The sequence below is a fragment of the Argiope bruennichi genome, chromosome X1 (assembly GCF_947563725.1).
Source record: "Argiope bruennichi chromosome X1, qqArgBrue1.1, whole genome shotgun sequence".
Lineage (NCBI taxonomy): Eukaryota > Metazoa > Arthropoda > Arachnida > Araneae > Araneidae > Argiope > Argiope bruennichi.
The window spans coordinates 128,000,497-128,022,158 of NC_079162.1; the positions used below are offsets into that span (position 1 = coordinate 128,000,497).

Genomic DNA, 21,662 nt, shown 5'->3' on the forward strand with positions numbered 1-21,662 from the left:
AACTTAATTTTTATTTATGTTATTTTGATATATTTTAACTTTCCTTTACTTTTTATTCCTTTATTCCCATGCTGTTTTCATATTTGTATTTGCCTTGTGTCTCTTTTTTTGATAATTGTATGCCATCCCCATAATATTACTTTTCCACAAAAAAAAATCATCTTCGTCTATCTAAACAGAAAAGAAGTCAAATTCTAAAAAAGAGGGAGAGGATGATATAACGCCCTCAAATTGACGATTAAGGCTCTCTATGCCTTCTGCAGTTTCATCGCTGAATAAAATTGTAAATAATATGGAGATTTATTGAAAATTTTTACATTTTTTTTTATATCTTTAAATAAAACAAAAACTCCCCCACTTTTAATCTCGAGAAGTTGAATGAAAATGTTTTCATTTTTTTTTAAAACTAGTTCTCTAATGCGTGAAAATTAATTTCTGAATCTATAGCCTAGACAATAATAAAACTGTCATTCTGTCATTCACCCAAGGTTCAAATTGAATTAATAAGAATGTCTGCAAATGATCGGTGTTTGTATCGCATGCTTAATTTAATCACGGTTTAAAATACGTGACTGAAACTTTCAAGTAGCCTGTTAACTTTTTTAAATTTGACTATTAATTTTAGCAAACTGCGTTAAATAAGTAGCTGCTCTTGAAACCATGTGGAAAATTAAAGATTTTGACTTCGATTTATTGTAAAATTCCATAACTTTTGACATTTTTAAATTAATACTTTGGGTAAAAATAGTTTTATTTTTTTTTTATTGATTTACAAGTATACGTATTAAAACCTATTGGTAAAAGCGACACTTATTCTATAATGTTATCCATCTATTACTTTATGCCGTTTGCAGGAAAAGGAGTAAAATATTGCTAAACGTATGAAATGTATGAAAAGCAAAAGATGGCCTATTTTTTATTTCAAAATAGGTGATAAGCTTCTTTTTATTTATTGGAAACACAATCAGATAATTACCATCAGATTACAAAAGGAAAACAATATTATTATTGCAATGCAATTATTATTACAATTACAATTTAAATACCTTTAAATTCTAATAACAATATTAGAGTCCTAGTCAATAATTTCATACTATTCACCGAATTTTAAAAGTGTTTTGGTCGAATATTAAACGAATGTGCATATATATTTTTTATCTTCTGTTTTAAACATTTATTTTTAAGTATGGTAAAATTTGAAGAGTGACCCAAATTCAGCAAGAATTTTATGAATTTATATTTTAAAATCTCATTGCTTTTCACGCTCCATGCTTTTTAACACCTTTCTTTTTAGGTTCGATAAAGCATTATCTAAAAGTGATGTTATTTGTTAGATAATTTCTGTATTAGATAGCTTTTTTTTGTTATACAAAAGGAATTATTTGCTTAGCCTTATATATGTAGAAAAAGCCCCGTGAGTTCTAAATTTTTTCCTCTCATACGGTATTATGTGACTACTAGACATAGCACGCAATAAAACAAACTTCTCATTACAAGAAACTATAGAATTTTAATGGATCATTATGAACTCACAAACCAGATCATTATCACTTTTGAAAAGCTACTTAAGAATGAAATCGATTCTTCACTCAGCGTCACATATGATATAATCCATATTTCAAAATGGCATATGGATAATAAAAGCATTGAATGACATGAAGCCCTTATAAAACCAATGGAATATAGCCATATTTGATGCAACTTTTAAAAATGGATTTCATGAGTGCATATGTAGAGCACATTGGCTTATTTTTAGAGAGAATTTTCCAATTCACCTCAACCTGCACTTCTTAAAAAGTTTTGCCTTCATAAGTAATTGGCTCGTTGGTGGATTTGTTGAAAGAGAATACGATTGCTTTGGCTAATCACCCGACACATTATCTCAAACAATATACAATTCCTACAGGAAAATCATTTATTTCTAAGATAATAGCAAAGAAAGCGATCAAGGAAAGAACTTTAAGGAAAAAATATGGATTTTTCCTCGTTCTGCATAATGACTTCTTTAAGAATATAGACTACTTATACACCGCCTTATAAAAGTAGTCACCCATCCCACTTGATTTCATAATATCCCGATTATTTGACTCTTAAATCCATATTTCTGTAAGGTTGCATCAGCGATACTAAAAAAAATTTAAAAAAATACCGCCAATAAATTATTTAGTGAATCAGCACTGGCGATTTTAAAGTAGTTAGAAAACTTTTGTTGGTTGCATTAAAATTTATTTCTGAATGGATATGACTTTTTGAATTGTAAGTGTTTTTTCAAAAACTCAAATCTCTTTTGCTTACTTTGTTAATTACATTGTCATTATTAAATGTGTCATCTCAATGCATCAGACCTTCAAAATGAATCATTGTCATTATAAAAATAGAAGCAGTGAGAGTGATCTCTCCAAAACGTTCTCGCATACTCTCTAATAAAGGTGTTAGAAAAAGTTTGAGGACCATGGGTAAGACAGAGAACGTCTTGCATGGCATTGGCATACAGTAGTTACGAATTTAATTTTAGTTTTGTTATATTAACTTCTCTTTTTAAAGAAACACGAGGGGTATTTAGGGACGGACCTCGTAACTTTGAACCGCGGTCAGATGACGAGGAAGACATCTGAGCTGGCAACCCCCTCTCCACTCCACACCGGCGGGAGGACGTTTGGCCCTGACGGATTTAACCTGTAATGGGCCCCCTTACACGACGATTCTTCGGTGGAATTGGGTCTCGAACCAGAAACCCCACGAGCCGAGACCTTACCACCAGGCCACCGCGGCCCGCACGGCAATTACAAAATATTAACCTATGGCGTGAATTTAGCATTTTTGCTGAATCTATCGTGTGATCTGTTGCAAATTTTTTGACAATTAATCCTTGGCATGTTGTTAATAATATTTAAATCGAATTTGAATTTTAGACGCGTTTTTTCCCAACTGAATAGAACCAAAATTTGACACAGAGCTACAAGTGTAGTCATAAAAGGATCAACCAAATTTGATATATTTATGGCAATGCGCTTTTGAATTATCGTGTTTACATGCTTCTGAAATTGTAGACAGATAGGCGTCCAATCCATTGTTGAATTTCCTCAAAAATGTGATAGGTGTCTACTAGGGATTGCAATATCGGACCAAAAGTTCAAAACCAGTATTTGGTATTTTTTAGCTCTTAATACCGGGATACCGGTTTTAATACCGATAGTAGAAATTTTAGGAAAAGAAAGAAAACACAGGTATTTCTTTGTTTTGTTTGCCAGTTTTATTACAGAGTGTAAATATCACAAAAAATAATTTGTAACTTATAAATTATAACATTATATAAAGAATCACAAAAAAGTAAAGGGCCATCTTATTTATTTAAATCACAAAAAAGTGTAAACATCTCTATCCAGTCTATGATACTATTACAAATTTTTCAAATGTGATATTAAAAAACATGATGCATCAATTGCACTGTCATTAAGCCTGGAACGTAATTTGAGCTAAAATTACTAGCTATCGAAAAATGGCTCTTTCGGTATTTATGCTAGTTGGTGGTACTGTTAGCATTGCGCGATATACCTTTTCCAAGTATTTACCTCTAAATCCCTCATCTTCAAATAAATCGATTTCTCGTTGGATTTTTTTGGATATAGCTGATTTCTGTACTGTATTTTGGTTTGTTGAATTTTTTTTATTTATCGCTAATTTTTAATTTTTGTTCAAGAGGCAAATCCTTTTCACTATCGTCATAAGTGTCATCATAATCTTCGATAACTGTACCGAATTCTTCTGAATGTGGATAGGTTTGTGAATAAAAAATTTTAAGAAAATTTACTATAAATTTGATCAGATTTGAATTGATTAGTCCCTTTACTTCTTTTTTCTTTTCATTTTTAAAATCATTATAATTATGTAAATATCATAAGAAATTTTCTATTGCGGTATGCCTTTCTTCTGTGCGATTTTTCAATGTAATATATAATTCTTCAGATAATGATGTGTGCTGTTGTTTCAATGACTGCAACATGAAATTTATTGTTGCATTAGCTGTTAATAAATTAAAATATCTTCTACAAAATGCCTCAACAGCCAGTTTTAATCGAAGTAGAACTGATACAGTTCTGAATATTAAGTCGAATTCACTATCTGAAAAATTAATTTGCGGGTTTAAGTCGATTATTGCTTTTTGGATTGGATTTCTCAGTTTCAAAAATCGTTCCATCATTAGAAGTAAACAAATGTTAAGAACAGAAATTTTTCCTTTATTCTTCTTAATTTAATGTTTATGTCCCTTTTATTAAATAAAAATTGCCCTGAAATATTTTATTGTGCATTAGTACCTTTTTCCTTCTGTATTACTAATTACCTGTAATGTTTAAGTTTCATGAAACCGCGAGTCTTCATTGTTAAATGTAAACATCTCCTCCTTTCACCTTTCCTCTCACCCCTATTTTGTTGAATTAAATCTATCCTAACGCATGCTTATATGCCCGGAGTGTTTTACAATTTGTTTTCAAACAGTATTTTATCACTTCTCTTGATTGTACGATATAACGTTGTATTCATAGTCTAATTAATTTCGTCCGTTAGGGAGATATAGAAACAAAAACGTATACTATTTTGCTATGTTGGCGATCCCTGAACATATAGTGGAGACAATTTAAAAAATTTCTATTATATACCGAAAAAATGGTATTTAAACTTGTGAATACCGGTATTACAAAATTATGCAAATGGCTCAAAATACCGGTATTCGGTATCCCGGTATACCAGTATTACAATCCCTAGTGTCTACATTGTAGATATAAAATCTGTTTACCGAATTTTATCCATCTAGCTTTCTTCGTTTTGAAGTTATCATGTTAACTTATAATTGAACAGTCGCACAGACAGACTGCCTTTAAATATATTTTGTTACACATTTGGTGTTAAGTCTATATATTAAATTTTATTCATCTAGCTCAAGGCGTTTTTGAATTATCTTCAACACAGACAGATAGACATTTTCCAAAAATGTTTTTCTAACTCAGAACATTGAGAATCGTCGAAATCGGGAGTTCGAATTTTTTCATGATTACAATACGTTTTCTAGGCCTCATATACAAGAAAGTAAAAAATATTTTATGCATCCTTTCTATTAATTGATAGATGATATACTGGATTTCTTCCTTCTAGTATTCATTTTGTGTTTTTCTGTATACAATAAAAAACGGTCCGCTCCTCGTAGACGTTCAATAAATTGAGTCGCCTTAAATAGAAACGCGAACGTTCAAAAACATAAAATAGACCACATTACAAGTATCTCAGGTATGAAGTCCTCATAGAAATATATACCCTATCATCCGCAGCCCTAATATTATTATTGTACCATAAGGGGAAACCGACTCCTCATCTTCTGCTTCTCAGACAGAGAAAATGAAAAATCAAGTGAATTTAAAAGTGAACAATTGTAATTATGAGTGTCATTCAAATCATTCACAGTTTTTTTTTTTTTTTTTTTTTTTTTTTTTTTGAAATTCTCAACCATTCTTATAAGCATGCATGTCCAAAAGAAACTGACTTCGAGCTTTATGAACCTAATATGCGTCTTATTATCAAATTTCTTTAATTACAATGCTTTTGAAACTGAGGTTTCAAATTTATGAGTTCTATTGATTTCTTCTTTCTTTTATATATTAACTGTAAAATTTAAGTCATTATTATTAGCTAAAAATGCACTGTAACTCATCTTAAAACGCTTGAGAAAATGAAATGCGAAATATTTTCGTAACTATATGCCCCTTGTTTGAAAACTTCTCTATAGCGTTATGCAGATTCCGAAATCTGATTAGCCTTATTTGTCTGTGATAAAAGTAAATGATCTAATTTTAATTATTTAAAACTGCAAACCTAAATTGATTTCAAACTATTTACTATGTTAAAACAATTATTTAGAATGACTTCATGAATCTCTCAGTTGTTCTTAACTTTTAAAAGTAAGATAAATAATACCTTCTTTTCTGGCATGTAATTTGTTATGCGAAATAAAAAAAATTTCTTAAAATGGCTTTATGTGTTAAAAATATAGGCTATATTCAAAGAAGATAGTGTTATCGATTGTTTTGATCACATATCGGTAAAACTGGTTCGGGAAAATTAGAGTATTATATACAAAATGCGGGTATTAGAATAATACAGCGAATACATGGGTGCATTTCTATTTGTTTTTCCTGCTTAAGGTTTTACTGAATTCATAAGAAAAGAAAGAATGAAAATGCTACTTTTTAAGGCGTTTCAAATCTATGGAAAGATTTTTTTAAACAACTGCAGTGTTCAAGAGATTGGCATGAATTTTGCAGCAAATGAATATTTCCTTGTTTTCTTTACTATAATTTTATTTTTAATTCTTATTTAGTTTGAGGAATTGAAAAATACAAACTTATAGTTAAAAAAAATTTCACTACAGAAATTTACAGAAGAAATATTCGTATAAAAATTTTTAACTAAGAGAATTTGGTACTATTTACTCAAAGATTTGTTAAATGTTATGTAAAATAAGTAGTAATTTACTTCACCAAAAATGTTAGAGTAATAACAGAAGAAATATTCAGAAATGTTTTTAACTAACAGAATTTGGTACTAATTTGTAAATATTAACTTTATGTAAAATAAATAGTTATTTACTTCAAAAAATGTTAGAGTAATAACTATAATTAAATTGTTGCACTTAGATAAACAATCCAAATTTGATTTGGAAAGTTCTTTAAGAATTGATTTGATTGATTTCATTTCATATAGTGTCCATTTAATGAACATAATTTTAATTTCAGTTATCTTAAAATATCTTTCATTAACCAAGTTTAATGAAAGTTATTGTTTTCACTTGTTTTGGGAATAATCTTATTTTGTTTTGAAAAATAATAAGATTTAAAAAAGGATGCGAAAAACTGTGTTCAATATCAGTTTGGTATATTTCCTTTCATATTAGGTGGTCTCTATATTTAAAATAATAAGGAAGACCAATAAACCAGACATTTGGACAAAACCATTAATCTAATTTCGACGATTTTTGTTTTATATAAAATTTTATGTCCTCTAGATCATGTTATGTTAGATGATATCAAGGGTCGCTTACTCATCTCCATTCTCCGTTTTCAAGAGATAATGAAAATGAATTGTTTATGGGAAAAACCTACGACAGAGTTCCTAGCCAAAACCATTGTTCTAATCCGGATTAATTTTGTTTCCTATGAATGTTTTCGACCATTAGATGTGTCATCAACGATAGTCTACCCCTTTTCAATCCATATTGAGAGATGTTGATAAATAAAACTTTGACACAATCCTCAACAACTCGACTATTTCGCCAATTTTCCGCACCAACTTGAGAATTTCGCCACTTTGAATGATAGCAAGGCAATCAGAATCAATGTAATTTTACTTATATTATTGAAAACTCTACTTTTATTATACTTCCATTGTGATCAGATGTAGTTCATCCAAGCTGTTTGAAACGATTAAATTAATCTTATTAATGCAGCTGACTTCAGTAATCTCATTAACAGTATTAATATTATCATGTCGGTCAGTTTTGATGAAATGCATGTTATCAAAATAAAAGAAAATGCTATTTAAAATCATAATTGCGTATTAATGATATAGCATTTTGATTGCTTGATTATGCACTAAAGTGGTAAAATTAATTTGGGACGGAAATTGAGAAAATGTGTTCAATTAGTGAGGTTGGACCTCTGTGTTTAATTTTGTAATAAGCTGAGATTGAATTTTGTATACTGGGTTTGCAATCTCTCTCGAAAATGAAGGTGGAGAGGTCAAAATGTCCTTGCGAACGTATCTAACAGTCATGAACTTTCATATGAAAAAAATTGGTAAAATCGGTTCATTATATATTTAATTTAATGGCTATGGCTGAGAGATTCTGTGAAGACATTTTTCCCACTGAGAATATACAACGAAGTAGAGTTTCTGAAGATTTCTCTCAAAAATGGATGGTGGTTTAGAGCAGGAAACCACTGATACCGAATTTTAACTTCCATAAGAAATAAAAATTGCCGAAATTGGTTCCAGTGTTGTAGCTGAGCGATTGTTTTTTAATGTTATTTTCATCAATTATTTTAAAGATATCGATAGACAGAAAATAGCTAGTCACTGAAGGCGGCTAGTTGATTTTTTTCATATGAAAGTTCAACTAGCAGCCTTCACTAGCCATTTGATCGAATCATATATATCACCGTCGTGCATTTTAATTGTCATTTGATCGTATGATTCTTATTACTCCGACACCGACTAATAGTTAATCATTGCAAATAATTATTTATTATAATTAAATTCACCATGACATTCTTAATTATCCTTATTTAAATATGAAACTAATTATTTTTTTATTTTAATGATAAATTAGAGGAATGTTACTTCCCCCCCCCCCTACCCCGATGGGGATATCTTGCCTCCTCATTGGCAAATTTCTATTGCCACTTCTGATTATAAGATTTGGTTTTTCAATTCTTATTTTTCATACTTCGCAATTTATCGTCGTTGGCCGTTTTAAGCCTGATGAGACATCTAATTAAATTTAAGTTGGTGATATTTTTTTAAAGAAAATCAGTTTTGAGATTGTTAAAGCAAACGTAATTCTCATTATTTTTCTATACATAATTTTCAAAGGAATGAAACACATAAATTGTAAATAGGTTTATTGCAAAATAAATAATACATCGCGATATGAGATTTTGTATCAGTACGAGTATGTAATGTGATACTCGCATATTAGATTTTGTACGAGTATGTAATTATTTCTTCTTTTTGCAGACCATATATATGGACGAACAACTACGCTTTTACGAGCAAGAAAGTGGAAAAATATCTTACGGTGATCTTCAGCCCATAGTTTTTGAAAATAATGATCATATGCCTCCCAGTACTCCACAAGATCTCCTGGCAAGCACTCAAAGACAGTTCAGTTTTGAAGGTATGAAAATATATTTCGAATGCTTTGTCTCATTTTTCATATTTTAAGGTTAGTAATTATTTATAAAATCGTTATAAAACATTGCCGTATATTCTTCTGCAACTGTATAAATTTCATTCTATATGTTATTCTGCTTCATTTCTTTCTCTAATACTTATCTCCCAAACAGACAGATGCTTGAAACGCACGAGTTTTTAAAGGTTACTGACTTATAAAAATTTTGAGAATAATTTCTTTCACTAAAAAATTTTGCATTTTTTTTTAGGTTTTAAGTCACCTCAAATCAGTTTAGAGTCAAAGCAATATGTGGAAACCTTGTAAAATGGAACCTATTGGTCATATTCCAAATCTTTTTATTCACAGAAAATAACTTCGGATTCCTTATTGCGATGCATAGATCTTCCCATTAGTTATAGAAAATGTATGAAAGATAACAAATTAAGCTTTATTGAAGACATTGAATTTGAAAGATAAATTAAGCTTTATAACAACACTGAAGATGAAAAATGCCAAATTAGGAGCTGTATAAGAAAAGAAAAGAGATTGTGGATGCGACAAGTGTTCACTTGTGAAGAATTCACAACACTGTTGGATCAAATTAAATAAATAAATAAATAATTAAAGAGGGAGCGCTGAAACTAAAATTTTGGATGCATTTATTAAAAACAATTTTTAAAAACACGCTATTAGAGTACTAAAATGCAGATTTTTTTTATTATTATTTTCTACCTTTTAGTCTTTAAATTAATGATAAATGTCATGAAATATTGTAATAAGAAATTTCTCAGATTCTCTACCAGATGGCATCAAATTTATAGAATCAAAATTTAATTAAATTAATCTAAATTTAACTGACAATTTACTTCTGAAAACTTTGAAATAGTATACTTTCATCCAGAAAGCAAAGATATACAAAATTGGAAAACTGTAACTCATCAGAAAGTGAGTAAAAAAACCGGTTACATAATTACAAATATGAAACAATTCAATAAAAGTGTGTAAAAACAATGACAAAGGGCGATTTCTCACTATTAATAATGCATAAACGATTGTAGAGTTTTGGTCATGAGAATGACGTAAAATGTATTGGTAAACACACTTCTTTGTTTGTTACATTTTCGTGAAATCATTCATTATATTTTGGGAAAACTCTTCTCCCTTATACTAGGACCGACTACAAAGCACAAAGAGGGCGATCATTTCAACTCTGATTTTGACTTTAAGATTAGTGTTTCTAATCCCTTTTGAAAAACGAAAATAAAGTTCTAACAAATTTATTCTTTGGTACGCTTAGATGTAATGAGTTCGCTATGTTTTATCAACTTCATTTCTGATTAATGATATAAGTGTAAAAGTGAGTAAACCGCATACTTACATTCACACAAACCTTTTCAGAAAGTTAAAATTTTTTTTGTTTCTGAAATTCCATTTCTTCATTTTCACCACTTTAAAAAAATAATAATAAAACTTTATTTTTATGAAACCATTTGAAATTCTAAAGTAGCTCTTTTAGAATTGCATTTCTTTCTTCCTCGGATTCCGACTAATACAAAATTACTTACAGGCCTGGTTTTTACGGAAAAGTTGAATTTTTCGAAAATTAAAGCAAATATTGACTTGAACTTTTTGCCTATTACAGCCTTCTATAAAACATCTACTTAAAAATAATTCTTTTAAATTTCGCTCCAATTTTTTAAAAATGAAAAATATTTTTCCAAATGTTTGCTTATTTTAATTTTTCATTATCTAATATAGATATCATTATGTTTTATATTTCATTTTATAGGTCATTATAATAACTTTTCAGTTTACACTTTTCTTCTAATGTAACAAATTTTTATTTAAACGCGGAAAATGGATGCCCAAACTTTCACCCTTTATTCTGTAGCATCTTCAATGGCAAACTTGAAGGCCAGTTTTGGATTGCCAGCCCAACCATTTAAGCCAATAAAACTGCTGTTATTTATTTTTTCCAGAAAAAAAAATGTAGTTTCGGTGATCTATGAAGTCACCAAATACCTTGCCTTTTGACTTTTTAGGTGTTGTAGATTTTTTCCCTTGTTCCACGATATAAAATGTTAATGATTATTTAGCTCTAATTTCGAAAGAATAACCTTTGAAGATTTCACTTTCCCCAACTTTTATTATTCATAGAATCTGACAGAATTTGACTCTTCCTCCCTATATACACCATTTGCACCCTCATTTTAAGCGGAATACTTTATCTACGAATTTAGCAGCGATTTTCAAAAAGTTTTCTGAAATCATGTCATGAAAACATTTCAATAGGTAGAATTCCTGGAGCGAATCTAAAATCCTTCGTAAGCATTTTTACCCCTCTGTATGTATGAGCATCCAATGCATCTTTGCACAGAAGCATTTTTAAAAGAACCTCATTTTGGCATTTGAATTTTTTGAAATTTCAGCACCAACTTGTTCCTTTCCCATTTGATTTGGCTAATTAATCCTATATAAAATAATCTTTCAATTTATTTTAAACACTTGTAATTAACTTCAAATGTTCCATGTTTATGAAGACTGAATTTTGTAATCGATTTCCCGAAATCATTTCATGAGAACATTGCAGTATTCCTCGAACGAATCTAAAATCCTTCGTAAGCATTTTTTCTTCCTCTGTATATGTGGGCATCCAATGCATCTTTACTCAGAAGCATTTTAAAAAAATTCTCATTTTGACACTTGAATCTTTTGAAATTTTAGAACCAACTTATTCCTTTCCTATTCCATTTGGCTAATTAATACTATATACAATAATCTTTCAATTCATTTTTAAACACATGTAATTTATTTCATATGCGCCATGTTTATGAAGACTGAATTTTGCAATCGTTTTTTCTTTTTACCTCCTCAAGTATAAGTTCAGAAGTGCTATATTAGTTTCCTGGTGGCAATATAATTTTTTAGTGACTTTAGATCTCTTAATCATCAATTAATGCTAAAATTGATACAAAGTGACTAAAATTAATTTCTATAGGAACATACCATAGAAATTAATTTGAGAAATATTTAATTTAAAATTTCTTAATATTTGTAACCATGTATTCTGAAATACATAGAATATTAAAAAATAAAATTCACCATGAAAAATAGTTTTATTAATGTAGTGACATAGAAATTGGTACTCAATATTATCATAAGAAAGAAATTCTTGGTATTTATTGAAATTTAAAATGTGTTATGAAAATGTTTAAATCGAGTTTATTAGGATATTTCCATCAAAGTCGCACACTTTTACTATTTTGCTTAGAGGTCCATATTTTTGGAAAAAAAATCAATTAAAGTAAGAAATGAAGAGATTTTAATACTGGAGAGTACCGAATTTAAAGGTCTCAACAACAGCTTGAATTTTAGTTATTGCGCCTATTAATGTAGTAACATAAAAATTGGGACTCAATGTAATGATAAGAAAGAAATTCTTGGTATTTATTGAAAGTTTAAATGTGTTATGAAAATGTTTACATCGCAATTTATAAAGATATTTCTCTCATAATCGCACACTTTTATTATTTGGATTAGATGTCTGTATTTTTGAAAAAATACAATTAAAATAAGAAATTAAGAGTATTTTAGTACTGTACCAAATTAAAAGGTCCGAGTACCGAATTTAAAGGTCTCAATAACTGCTGGAATTTTAGTTATTGGTCCTATGATTTTTAAACTACTTTATTATCTTAAATAAATTAAAGAATATTATTACATTTCATGAAGATATTTTGATATTTTGAAACTGCGTTCCAAAGCTAGATATTAAAAATTCTTCGAAATCGTTTCAGATATTGGAGAGCTGGAAGCAGAAAAATCTTGGCAATTCAAATCTCCTGACCAATGGCAGTCCAATGATGTCATAGATTGGATATTTCATTGGGCTGCTCAAAACAGAGTGGATGTTCTGGATATTAATATGATTATCTTCAATTCAGTCACTGGACGAGATTTATGCCGAATGTCGAGACATGAATTTTGCTCCATTGATGGCCAGTATGGAGGGTCGCTTTATGATTCCCTGCAGTTCTTGATTGCACAATACAGTAAGTAGAATATATCAAATGGATTCAAAAGGGGTCGATTTCACTTTCTCATATACGAACTATAGAGAGAGTATTGCAATCAGCAAAAAAATTGAACTCGAGATTTTGACGCCTTTTCATATTTCAGTCCTCCATGACATTTTTGGCCTTTTACCTGTTTGTCTATGAACACGCAGGTCAAAAACGCTTTGAGTTAGACGATTGAAATTTGGTATGGGGACTTTAGACTAAATTTGTGTGGGCTTTTATTAAATTTTGAACGAAATTCATTGAAAAAAAAGCAGGTTTGACTTGATTTTCGAGTATAAATGAATTCTATAGCTATGAAACGTAAAGAGCTAGCTAGATAAAATTTGTTGTACAGGTTTTGAATCTAAAATAATGTTTCTAATCAAATTTTGAACCAAATCTATCAAATGGTTTATCGGCTGTCTGTCTGTACCTGCACATGCATGTAAACACAATAACTTAACCCGTTAAAAAGTCATTTTGCCATTTATTTTAGTCATGGTGTATTAAAATATTTTTAGGATTGACATTGGCTTAATAAATGGGATTCATTTATCTTATTAAATGGAATTAATTTTATTTATTAATTAATTTGGTTAATTAATAATTAAGTAACAAATCAAGACACACCATGTTACGTGAGATAAGGAATTGAACTATATTTCTGTTTTACTGAAAAATTTGTCTGAACTTATACCAACCCACATAACTTCATACAAAGATAAATGAATTTGGTGGTAAGTATATTTCCCTTGGTCCTATAAAAGGATAAATAAATGAAAATTTAGAAAGTTATATTGTATCTATAACTATACTTCCGAGTCAAATTTTGGTTTCAATCGGTAAAAAATGTGTCCAAAATATATATTCGCACGATAGATTCAGTAAATATGCTAGATTCAAACTAAACATGTATATTTCTTAACTATTGTCGCTAATGCTATACAAGGCATTCATGGATTCACCTAAGGTACACAATTTTATGGCAGTGGGGTGGGGGAGTAACTCATTTGTTGGAGAGAACGCAAGAAAGTTTCGGGTTGACCATTCTCGTTGGTTGCATTAGAATATAGGGCTACAAGCACGAATAACTTTCATTGCAGAAGCTCTTTAACAATGAATTAAATAATACGCATCAGACAAAACAATTTCAATGGAATACAAATTCACAATAGCATCAGAATAGAGTTACTCGAAACATATATGTACACAAAACCAACACAAAAGTTCAAATCGAAAAAAAACATTCCCTTTCCCAATACGGAGCGAAAAGTAAATTTCACACTCTACCAAGGGAGAGAGATTCAAGCGATCATAATCACTAAACAGAAAAGAAAACGCTCAAGCATAATCAAGCATAGTGTCTAGACTATATCCAAGCACATTTTTCTTAATCTGGATCGGCATATAGGAATGTTGCGTCAGCATGATAAAGAGAAATCAACAAGGAAGTTAGCCATAACTCCCAATAGTAAGAATATGCAAAAAGAAAACATTAACCATCAGTTTAACAGACTTTGGGAAAAAATGATAGTATTATTCCCATTCCTCCACAACTATCGAGGAATCGATTAAGAAATTAATTAAAAAACAAAAACTGAAAAGGTTACCTTCGAAAAATGCAGGAAAACAAGCAGGCATAAAGTGTATCTTTTTTATTTATTTAAAAATCTTCTATTAAAATTTTTTTTTTGGATTCTTAAATTTTTTAAACAAATCTCAAAACTCACTATGTCTAAATTAATGAAATATCATAAAAGGAGACAACCTTGCCGAATTTTTGTTTCTTTTAACTGCTTTGCAAATTAATAATATATAAAAATATTGAAAAACTTATATAAACAATTATTTTCGATTGCTGGTTTCACATTCTACAGAAACATGACCATTTAAATAAACATTTATATGTTTTAAAGAAGAAGAAGCTCTGCCGACTCCGCTGAAACCAGTTAAAATCCCCCCCCCCAAAAAAAAACATAATAAAACTATTTTTTTAACTTTGGAAACCCTTTGCACATTAGTAATGATACTTTATTACAAAGAAAGATATGCAAGAATATTGAAAACATAAAAAATTGAAATGTTTGAAGTTCACAAATCTCAAAGTCTGAATGAAACTTTTTGCTATTTCACCAAAAAAGTTAAATTTCACACGGTGTTTTAATAAGAAGGTTTAATTATGAACATGGCATTTTGCACATTCAATAATGCTTCATCATGCACGTTTGAAAAGTAAAATGTTTTTCTTTTGTCATTTATACAAAGATATGATATATTACAATTGAATGCGATTATTAATAAAATTTTTTACCCTCTTTTTCCCTCAAAAATTCACCACAACAAACATTCCAACCTTTAGCTTTGAAGAACCATAACATCAATCTCCTGAGGTATACTGAACTTCCAACATTCCGTCTTGTACATCACGTAAAGAAAATACAGAACCAGGATTATCTCTGATGTTATGATCATTCCTCTGATTGATCTTCCATTTACAAGCCCCCCCACACACACATTAAATTTGATTTGTTGTAGAAGTACTTCGAAGATATTTGCATTTTCTCAACAACAGTAAAATTATGGAATCTGTCTTTCCCAAGAATTTAAGAAATTTGAAAAACATTAAGTACCATCTCCAAGTAAGGACTTGTCCGAGGATCTCATCTCCCTCATCAAAGCACAATGAAGCTTCTTGGTTTATTTAAATGGAGACATTTGGCATTCATTCTGAATGATTATTTGAGAGATATTATAAATGCTTTTCCTCTGTTTATCTCCTGATTAATCACACTAGAGACAGCAAATTGCTGAGTCGTTTCATGATAATTTTAATACCTTCTGCTTCCCAACCTGATCCTAATGCGTCTCGACATCTGAATTACTTTTGAAACAAACACGGAAAGCACACGATTTGAAAATAAGTATATAATAACTTGAGAAAAATGCAAAATTCTAATTTGCGAAAGTTTTGCCAATTTTACCAAGATTTCTGGTGCAACTCTGCCAAGCCTACATTATTAAACTGAAATATATCATAAAATTTAAATTTCAAAGTGTTTGTGAAATGGAATTATATATCGTTTTACGCAAAATAAAAAGATCTTACTTGAAAATGAAAGAATGGACTGTTTGAATCATTTTTGTTGTCTACCAAAAGCGCTTTTTCAACAAGTTGAAAACAAAAACCCGATTAAACGCTTTAAATGACTTATAAGGGTTAAAAAGTGCAAAATGGCTATCGTTAAATACCTTATCTGTGTGATGAAATATTGGCACTTTTATTGCTTGACCCAGAAACTTAGTAGAGAAGCAAACATCATTTTTTTTTTTCAAAATCTGGCAAGTTTGTCCCAGTTTAGGGGAGATCCTGCTCTAATAAGTGATTTGTAATTAATTAAACTTTTAACTAATTAAACTGAAAACTTTTCAAAGCTGCCAACCCCCTTTAATTTTGGTTACCACGGTGTACGCTGCAGAGAGATTTTACAACATTTCAAGTGGGAAAATAAATCTAATCTCCTTCCCCTTAACCATGCAATTTTTATAGTTTAAATTGTAAAATGTTCTGCAATGGATTAAAAAGCTTTCTTTTTCTCCATTAAATTCAGAATGCTATCTCTTATTTTAGGTGGACACGGATCAATGCAAGAACAACATTTATTGCCTTCAGATCATGATTTGGTAGAAGATGTGGACTGGGATAGATCCTCACGGTGGAACAATATCTTCGCTGTTGATCCACAAGGCCCAGCATCTGGATATTCGGGCTGTGGTATGTATCATGTTATTTCAAATTCAAGTCTGGGTAAAATTTTTATAATATGCTAATTCTCCAAATAAAAGCTAAGCTGGGGGGGGGGGAATGAACAAATCAAATCGAAAGTATTTAATTAATGTGGAAGGAAACTCATGTAGAAAGCAGTATTTTCTTTTATCTTTATAACTTTTAATTTTTATTCAGTTGCAACCGTGCGATGTACAGTTTTTGTTTGTATTATATTAAAAAAAAAACTTTTTTTGATATGGAAATGACATTTCAATCAAAAAAGCAAGTTTTTATAATATTCAAGTCTCTTTATATACCCCTCTATATTTCTTAATTTAGACAATATATTGTAATCAAACTGCGTTTAAATGTAGTAAATCTTCGTAATGTATCCAAATTTTTCCGTTCTAAGTCAGTCAAACTATAAATAAATATTCTAGTTCCCTTTAAATGATGAAAAATAATTGGTTGACACAATAAATAATCACTTATCGCAGTTTCTAATGCCTTTAAATACAGTAAAACAAATACATATGATGACAAATGTCCAATAAGCATTAATGCAATCTACATTTTTTGATATCTCTCAAAACAAAAACATCAAAAATTTTCCTATCTTTCCTATCATTTTCTTATAATATTATTTTCCTTTATGTAGAGAATTAAAAATTGATTTCATTTTTCATTAAAAATATATATTTAAAAGGTGAATTTAGAATAAATTTGTTATATTTTTAGAAATTTTCTTTCTTAAATAAACGAAAAGCTAAACTTTGTTAACATAAAACTATTTGATTTTGTATTCAGATTCAGTATGTTTAAACAGTAATATCTTTTCATGCACACGGAATTCTTTTCTGCAAATTCTTCTCATATAAACAAAAAAAAAAAAAAAAATGCCACTTTAAACTTTGTTGACAATTTTAATACTCCTCCAGTGTTGCCTCATCCACATTTACATCCACGAATGCTACGGAAAGAACATCCTGTAAGCATAATTCACAGCAAGCAGAAGGGAAGCCATTCACTTATGCCAGAAAAGTCAAAAATACTTACGTTTATACTTATTTCTTTTAAAGTATACATCAGCAAAGTCATGAAGGAATGAACTGCTAATGCCGTTGAAATTATAAAAATTTAACGGCCCAATCGTGACAAAATTTCATTGCTTATTTTTAAATTAAACTAAAATTGCCCATAACATGTCCAAATTATTTATTAAAAATTTCTTATTGAATCAGGTCTGAAAAAATAAATAAAAATGCAGTATTTTTATGTTTATGTAATAGCAGTTTAAGTATTTCTTGCTTTGTATAAAAAATTATTGGTTTATTTGTAAAATTAAATTTAACCCTACAATAACGAAGTTGTTTTTTTTTTTTGTTTGTTTGTTTTTTGTTTTTTTTTCATCCAAAGATATATGTATACATATGAATCAGACAAAAGATTAAAGAAAAAATAATTTTAAACACTGATTCAAAACTTTATTGCATCTTTATTAATATTAATTGTTTATTTCAAATATTTTTATTAAAAATCTGCACAACTTCCAGTTGAAATATAATGAACCTGTTACATGATTAATTAATTAACTAATTGTCCGAAACAAGCTGTCTAAAAGTGCAAAACCTTTAGTGAGGTATCCCTGCGCGGCACAGGCTGTAACTAAAATTGCAGCAAAGATTTTCTTTAGTTTCTGTCTTCATTCTATTCAATTTCAGGAGATTTAAAAAAAATGTGGCTTCATTCTCTTATTCTTTTTAGATATGGCACCTCCCAGGTATCACAGCCAGTAACAGAATATTATTCGATGTTGCGCGATATTATAAGATATTAAACAATATTCTACAATATTAAACAATATTGCGAATATAGATCAGTGTCATACAATATTGTACAATATTTGTGAGCTACTAGGATTAATTAGAGTTTACAAATCAAATATTCATGTAGTCTTTATGAGGGGACTCCTAGAAAGCGTGGAAGAGGAGTTAACTTATAGGAAAGTAGAGTCTGGGTTTCCTTGACGTACAGTAATGATGGTACGGCTAACGGAAATACTTATGAAGGGCTCGTAATACAATCTATTTTGGGTTCTCAGAGCCAGTTAGGGGCTTCATTCAATTTTTTTTTTCGCATATCATTAGATTAGATGAGTTCTTTTCGCAAAAACCTTCAGGTTATACTTGTCTAATAGATAAAACTGTCACTAGGGTGACGGAGGAAATTATATAAGCCATTTGCATTATTTAACGTACCTCTGTCCTATCCAGAAATTTCCTAAACAGCTAACAGGGCCGCGGTGGCTTGGCGGTAAAGTCTCGACTTCGAAAACTGCGGGCTCAGGTTCGATACACCGAAGAACCGTTAATCCACAGCACGTTAAATCCGTTTTGGCCATATCGCTAAATCTATCGGTGATGTGGAAGTTTCGGGAGCGGGGTGGCGACTTAGGTGTCGTCCTCTTCTTTTGACCGTGGCTCAAAATTACGAGGCCTGGCCCAAAATAGACCTAGTGTTGCCATAAAAACGGGGCGTTAATGCTGCTAAATAACTAACTGGGACCGTAGTTTATAAATAAAAAAAGCAAAGACCAAAATTTTATAGATAAAATTTTTCATGGAAATTCTTTAATTTTTTTTCTAATTTTAAACTTTTTGTTTTATTCCTTAGATTCTGATCGGGAGAGCGCTAGCAGTAGTTTGAGTACTGTGAATGACAGAAGTGAGCTTGGAATGATTTTTAATCCCGTCACAAAGCCCTTCCAAAAGCAGCGTGAGTATTAATTTGAACGAAGGTGAAATGTTTGATTCAAATATTTGTTCCGAAAAAGGCTCAATCATGAAGGTACAAGGTGGTCAAAATTAAAACACCCCTATTCTGAGCTCTCTATAAAACAGTGTAAAGGCTCCAAAATTGTTGAACATACTATTCAAGACATGGAGAAAAGGATTATTCGGAGAAAAAAAATTAGTTCCAGAAACATAGATAGATGGGGATGTACAATATAAAATATTCTGAAAGGACACAAAGTACACATTTGTAACACATTTTATTCGAACATATCAAACATTCAATCGCAAGGACCTTATCGGTGCAGGGAAAACTGTTCAATATGATTTCCAAGATATAAAATCTACATTCTGTAGACAGCTTGTTCAACTGCGAATCGTAATTGGTCGATTGAGTTCCTTCTCACATACAGAGTGATACTGTCTTTCAAATCTGCCAAGGTTACCAGGCGTCCGCAATAAAGATTTTTTAAGTATCCCCAAAGTCAAAAATCTCAGGGATTAAGATGTGTAGAATGAAATGATTAGTTTGCTGGAATTACTCTACTTACTCTATCATTAGCAAAATGTACTTACTGTACACCGAGTCCAATTTGTGGAGGCGCTCCACCTTTCATAAAAGTAATTGAATCAAGACATTGGCGCTGTTGCAATTGGGGTACAACAAAATTTTCGAGCACGTTTTGGTGCTATGCCTAAATTCTCAAGTCGATGAAACTCTCGAAGTGTAGCTGTAGCATTTCCTTTGTTTTCGTAAAACAACTTTACAAGCAAAGCAAGAAGCTATCGCTGATAAGAATGACATTTTCTCAGCTTTATCCCGTTTTATGCTCAGAACTGTAGCAGCAAAACAAGGATTTATGCAAATTTTTGTGCTTACAGTGCGAAATTGTAGTTACAATGACAGTTTAAGTTTTTTTTCACTTTTCTGTCTTCTTCCTTTTTTTTTTTTTTTTTTTTTTTCATATCTACAAAAGAAATTAGAAAGGAAAAATTTCATACCGCATGTGATTTTTTTTTGTGATTATTTGTGTCCTTTCAGAATAATTTCTGTTCTACAGCGCCATCTATCTGTGTTTCTGAAGCTATTTTTTTTTCGTGTAATCCATTTCCCCTTGTCTTGAATAGTATGGTCAACAATTTTGGAACCTTTACACTGAGTAGTTCGTTGTATAGAGAGCTCAGAATAGGGGTATTTCATTTTTGACCACCATGTATTATTTATCTAAGGAACCTGCGTCATTGATCAATATACTCCGGTAAATCCGGTATGAAGAATTAGGAATAGAATTTAGAAGTATTTCTCTGAAAGAAATTTAAAATAGGATATTTATAAATCCTATCTTGAATTTCGCAATTAAAATTTTCAGTTTGTTTATATCTTTTCAAATTCTAATAGATTTCTTTAATTTTCTGGTAACTGCATTTTTACAAAAATAAATAATTAAAATAAAATAATTTAATTTTTTGAATAATTTGATAAATTATTTAATTAAAGTAGAAACTTCCAAATCGTCCCCACACGAAAACCTTAACGATCTAATCAAAACCTTAACGATGATGTATGCCATTTAATGTAAATTATGCCATTTAATCAGCAGCATCACGTGCTAAAAATTAAAATTATGTATTCGCAGTTTTCGAATTCTATAACAGTTAAAGTACAAAAACAAAATTACGAATTTAGTATTTTTTGTTGCATTTATTTGTTTACACAGATTTCTGTTTTAATTTTGCCTTCACCACTTTTACATAGTAGTTTTTATTAATGCTTTAATATGTATTATTTATTTTCTTTTTCAAATTGTTATTTTTTTTTTTCTTACTAATTGCTTCAGCCAACCAGTTGATTCGTCAGGAATGATGATTATATTTGTTTTTAAATAAATCGCTTAGATATAATTTCATGTCCATGATTTCGCTAAATTATTAGACTTTAAAGTCGTGTTATTTTAATTGTCCCATTTTGGTTATATTTATTGGGTACAGAAACGTTCTAATGGAGACCAGTCCCATAACATCATAGGGTTATTAAAAACGTAAATATCGGGTTCATTTTGTTCTAAATTTCTCGATATTGTAACTTCATTTTTTTTATCTGT

General features: G+C 30.0%; 1 protein-coding gene across 2 annotated transcripts in view; it reads left to right on the forward strand.

Annotated features, from left to right (window-relative positions):
• The window catches only part of LOC129958573 (ETS homologous factor-like), a 91,192-nt gene that overhangs the window by 59,114 nt on the left and 10,416 nt on the right, over positions 1 to 21,662 (forward strand). For both annotated transcript variants that reach the window (XM_056071141.1, XM_056071142.1), the window contains exons 3-6: positions 8,785 to 8,944; positions 12,739 to 12,993; positions 16,631 to 16,774; positions 19,442 to 19,543. In XM_056071141.1, the coding sequence (XP_055927116.1) occupies positions 8,785 to 8,944; positions 12,739 to 12,993; positions 16,631 to 16,774; positions 19,442 to 19,543 (661 nt within the window). The remainder of the gene's footprint in view (positions 1 to 8,784; positions 8,945 to 12,738; positions 12,994 to 16,630; positions 16,775 to 19,441; positions 19,544 to 21,662) is intronic.